At 47.2% G+C, this 4,412-nt stretch overlaps 1 protein-coding gene across 1 annotated transcript; it reads left to right on the top strand.

Moving 5' to 3' along the window:
• The first annotated feature begins 3,035 nt into the window (after window positions 1-3,035).
• LOC123576177 (proline-rich protein 23A-like) lies at window positions 3,036-3,788 on the top strand. Its single transcript, XM_045437125.1, has one exon. The coding sequence runs from the start codon at window positions 3,036-3,038 to the stop codon at window positions 3,786-3,788; it is 753 nt and encodes a 250-aa protein (XP_045293081.1).
• The last annotated feature ends 624 nt before the right edge of the window (window positions 3,789-4,412 follow it).

The following is a 4,412-nucleotide window of genomic DNA, read 5'->3' on the forward strand; positions in this document are numbered from 1 at the left end:
ATGGGAATTTGGGGAAATATTGTTTTATTGTTTCTATTGTCTCAATGAAAAAGAAAAAGGTGACCATCTAGGTGAGAAAATAAGGGATGAGGTATCAGAGGTTTGAAGAGAGAAGAAAGTATGCAGTGTTCATCTGAAAGAATGAAAAAGTGAATGAAACATATTAAGAACACTGGGCAGCAATTAGTAGCCTACTTGAGGTTGGTGATCATGAATTTAAAGTAAGACTAGTCAGTGGGGTTGAGTGTTTTCCTCCAGCCCCCCTCAGCTGCACAAATGCAGCCACAAAACACCAAATATATTAACCAACAAAGCAGGAAACAAGAAAGGGAGAAAAAAGATATAAACATGACAATGATTATGATGACTGCCCATGGAATTTAAGTTCTAGGTAAGAAGAGAAGTAAGGACCTGATGGTGTCCGTTTCAGTGAAAAGGTGGTAGGATCGATGGATTTCATCAGAGGAATGGAAGGACCAATAGAGTTTGGATATTTGAAGGACTAAGCTAAAAAGTTAGAGGTGGTGCTCTGAGAATAAAATGTTTCAAATTGTGATTATGGAACGGCTACAATTTGGAGTAAAGGCAAGGTCAAGAGTATGAGTCAATGAGGAAAGAGGACAACATTTTTGAAGGGAAAAAGAAGACAGAAGCCAACATTTGGAGGGGCGGGGGGTGGGGAGAAGAATCCATGAGAATATTAAAATCACCACACATTACACTGAAGATAGAGTGAATGAGGATTGTAATGGATGAAGCACTAAAGTCTTCAGACCGTAACAGAGATATGTGCAACACATACATTTGATAAATGGTGGGTATACAGTATGTCTGAAACCCAAGTTTTTTAAACAATATTTTGATTATTTACAGATTGTGATAATACTATGAAGGTCATAACGAGAGTGATGAGATAAAGTGAGTGGAGAAAGCCATTTCAAATAAAACAGTCAGCAATGGCCTTTTTCTGAAGGTGCTATCTGGGTTGGTGTTTGACAAGGAAGGTACCAGCACTGCATAAAGCTGAAGGAAGTGCTGAAACCCATTTTTTTAAATAAAAAAAAAAGAAGATAGGAACATTTCAAAGAAGAAAATAAAAGAATGGCCAAGAAGCATATGAAAAAAATAATCAACCTTGACTGGCAATCAGAAATGCAGAATGTAAACACAATGAGAGTATTTTACTACACCAGGTTGGAAAAGATTTAGAGTCTGGCAGTAAGAAATGTTTAGGGGGCGCTTGGGTGCTTGGGTGGCTCAGTGGTTAAGCCTCTGACGCTTGATTTCAGTTCAGGTCATAAACTCACTGTTTGTAAGATCCAGCCTCACCCCAGGCTCTGTGCAGACAGAGCGGAGCCTGCTTGGGATTCTCTCTCCCTCTCTCTGCCCCTCCCCCACCCGTGCATGCGGGTTCTCTCTCTCTCTCTCTCTCTCTCTCTCTGTCTCTCTCTCTCTCTCTCTCAAAATAAATAAACATTTTCAAAGAAAGCTCTGCAAGGATGTAGTGAAATAGAAACAGACTTTGCTCAGGAGTGTGATCTATGAAAAACATTTGGGGGAAAAAAAGAGAGGGAAGTATTACCTATTAATTTGACAAGGCACACATAATACCAGTTACTATCCACTCCTAGGTATATACAATAAACACATGTGTAAAGAGTCCATGATCTAAAACCCAGTAAGTCTGCATTTGATTCCCACATCTAACCCAAATTAGGTATTTAATTTTGGATAACTTAGCTGACCAATCCCAGTGTCAGCTATTGTGAAGACTGAAAAGATCATTTGTTTTAAATAGGGCAGGAGGAAACTTTTGGATGTGGTAGATATGTTTATGGCATTGATAGTGTGATAGTTTCATGGGTGTTCACTTCGCCCAAATTCAAGTTGTATACATTAAGTACATACAGCTTTTTATACGCCAATCATACCTCATTAAAGTGCCGGGTTTTCTTTGGTTTTGTTAGAAAAAGATCACTTTTTAAACACTCAGTACAATGGTGAAAATGTCATAATAATTTCTCAAACAACGATTTAATTATATTATTTTTTATTTTTATTGATATTAATAATAATTTTACAACAGCCTTAACCTTCAGGAAGAACCTGCCACAAATATTTTACTTTCGTATTGAAAAAGAAGTTTTTCGGGGCTCCTGGGTGGCTCAGTCGGTTAAGCGTCCTACTTCGGCTCAGGTCATGATCTCATAGTTTGTGAGTTCAAGTCCTGCCTTGGGCTCTGCACTGACAGCTCAGTGCCTGGAGCCTTTTTCGGATTCTGTGTCTCCCTCTCTCTCTGCCCCTCCCCTACTCACACTACTCTCTCTCTCTCTCTCTCTCAAAAATAAATGAACGTTAAAAAAATTTTTTAAAGAAGTTTTTCTAAAGAGAAATCAGTATTTTCCATTTACTCCTGAAATGATAAACCAAGCCCTAAAGAAATTTTATGGAGTATTTGGGTTAAGTCCATTTTATGGGGGGGTGGGGGGGTGGGGAAAGTGATCTGTTTGAGTGGTCTTTTCTCTACAAAGGATAAAATCACAGGAAAACATTGGTCCTAGAGAGGAACAATATTTGTAGTTCTATTACCAGTATATCTTTCTTTTTTTCTAATAATGAGTCACACAAGTGTTCTCCCCCTTAAAGTCCTATAAAAGTATGTTCTTACCCCCTTCCTAGGATATTGGGCCGCACCGATCTCTACGGGGCGGAGCCTCGGAAGGGGCGGAGCTTAGTGTGACAGATAAAGACTGGTTTCGCCCTGGCACCTGCCATATCAAGACTCAAGGCGGTCAGCGAGAGGAGCTTGGGATACGAATGCCTGAGGCCGATCCCTGCGCCACCAGAACCTGGACCGAGGGTCTCCCGGGAGGCGCCCCCAGAACTCCCGGGCACTCACTCTGCGTCGCGCCGTGCCGCGCCCCGCCGCGCCTCGCCGCCTCACCTGTCGTCGAGACCTGTCACTGCGTGCAGGACCCAGCCCCTCACGCCCTCCGCCAGGTCCCGGCAGCGCCACCCGCAGCGCCGTCCAGGTGATGGGCAGCCGGCCCCGCAGCCCCAGCGCCTACCCTGCGCCCTGTCCCGGACCGTCGACCGGAGGACCCGGCCCCGCCAAGCGCAGCCGAACCGAGGAGCTTGCAGGCCTGGAAGGCCTGGAGGGGCCCCCGGCCGCCGGCGCCCTCACCTCCGTGGTGGTCCTGGCCACGGGATGTGCCCTGCAGATGTCCCTGGACGACGTCGACCTGGTGCTGGAGCCCGAGCCAACTTCGGTCCTGCAAGTGTCTGTCGAAGAGCTCACCCTGCTGCTGGTCCCCGAGGCCCTCCTGCGCTCAGGAGGGCAGGGCCACTCGCTTGTCGGCCTGGAACCCGGCGCTTTTCTGGGCGCGCCCGGGCACAACGTCGCCGTCGAGCAAGGATTCTTCCGCGCATCTGTCCCACAGATGGCCCCCCAAGAAGAGGCCTACGAGGAAGACGCGGACCCCGCGTTCCTGCCCCCTCGGATGGACCCTGCAGCCGGCTCCGTCGCTGGGCTCCGCCCCTGCGCGGGAAGAGTGGCCAACCCCTACCCTGTGGGCCAGGTACCAGAGCCCCGGTCTTGGGCCCCCACTCCTAGTCCAGAGAGACGCTCTTCTTTCCGCTACTTCAACCTGGACGTCCACCTTCTGGAGCCCTTCCCCAACTCGCCACTCCAACCTCTACCTCCCTCTCCGAGTCCAGGTCCCCACGCGCGCCCCCAGCGCCCTCCGGGTCCTTCTCGCAAGGCCCGAAGACGCCTGTTCCAGGAATGAATTGCCCGCGCTCCCTGTGCGCCACCCCCCCCTCCCCCCCCCCTCGCCACACACACACAGGATTCTGGCAACCCGCCTGGAGGCCCTATGGCATTCCCAGCACCCTGTGCACTGGATATTCCGCAACCTGGAAACTGCACCTCAGGTACAAGCAATTCCTTTTTCCGTGCAGACTGGCCATCGTAGCAGATGAAGATGTCAGAAAGAGAAAGGATTCTGGATCTTATCTTTGAAGTCGAAAATCTGCCCAGATATACCAATGTGTTTTCAGAACTCTGGGCTTCTTTACAAGAAAGACCCCTCCATTCCCCCTCGTTTTACGTCAGTTATTTTCTGTCAAACTCTACTCTTTCTCCAGCACTACACCGTTGGTCTCCTGGTTCTGCCCAAATCGAGAAATCACTGGATTTCTCATGTTGTGAGATTTAGAACATGGCTTTTCAATTTAGAACATGGCTTTTCAATTTCTTGGTGTTTCCACCTGCTTTTCTCGAAAACTGCAAAATAGTATGATGTGTTACCATACATAGTAGTATAATGTTTGTTCATAGCTACATCTTAACCGCCTGAAGTTCTCTTCCAATCAGTTCCCTTTTCGTTGTGAGTAAATGTTAGATCTTATCA

The sequence above is a fragment of the Leopardus geoffroyi genome, chromosome C2 (assembly GCF_018350155.1).
Source record: "Leopardus geoffroyi isolate Oge1 chromosome C2, O.geoffroyi_Oge1_pat1.0, whole genome shotgun sequence".
In the NCBI taxonomy this organism is placed as follows: Eukaryota; Metazoa; Chordata; class Mammalia; order Carnivora; family Felidae; genus Leopardus; species Leopardus geoffroyi.

What these genes read in the sequence shown, in the direction of transcription:
- LOC123576177 (XM_045437125.1), top strand. Translation starts at nt 3,036, where the DNA reads ATGGGCAGCCGGCCCCGCAGCCCCAGCGCCTACCCTGCGCCCTGTCCC.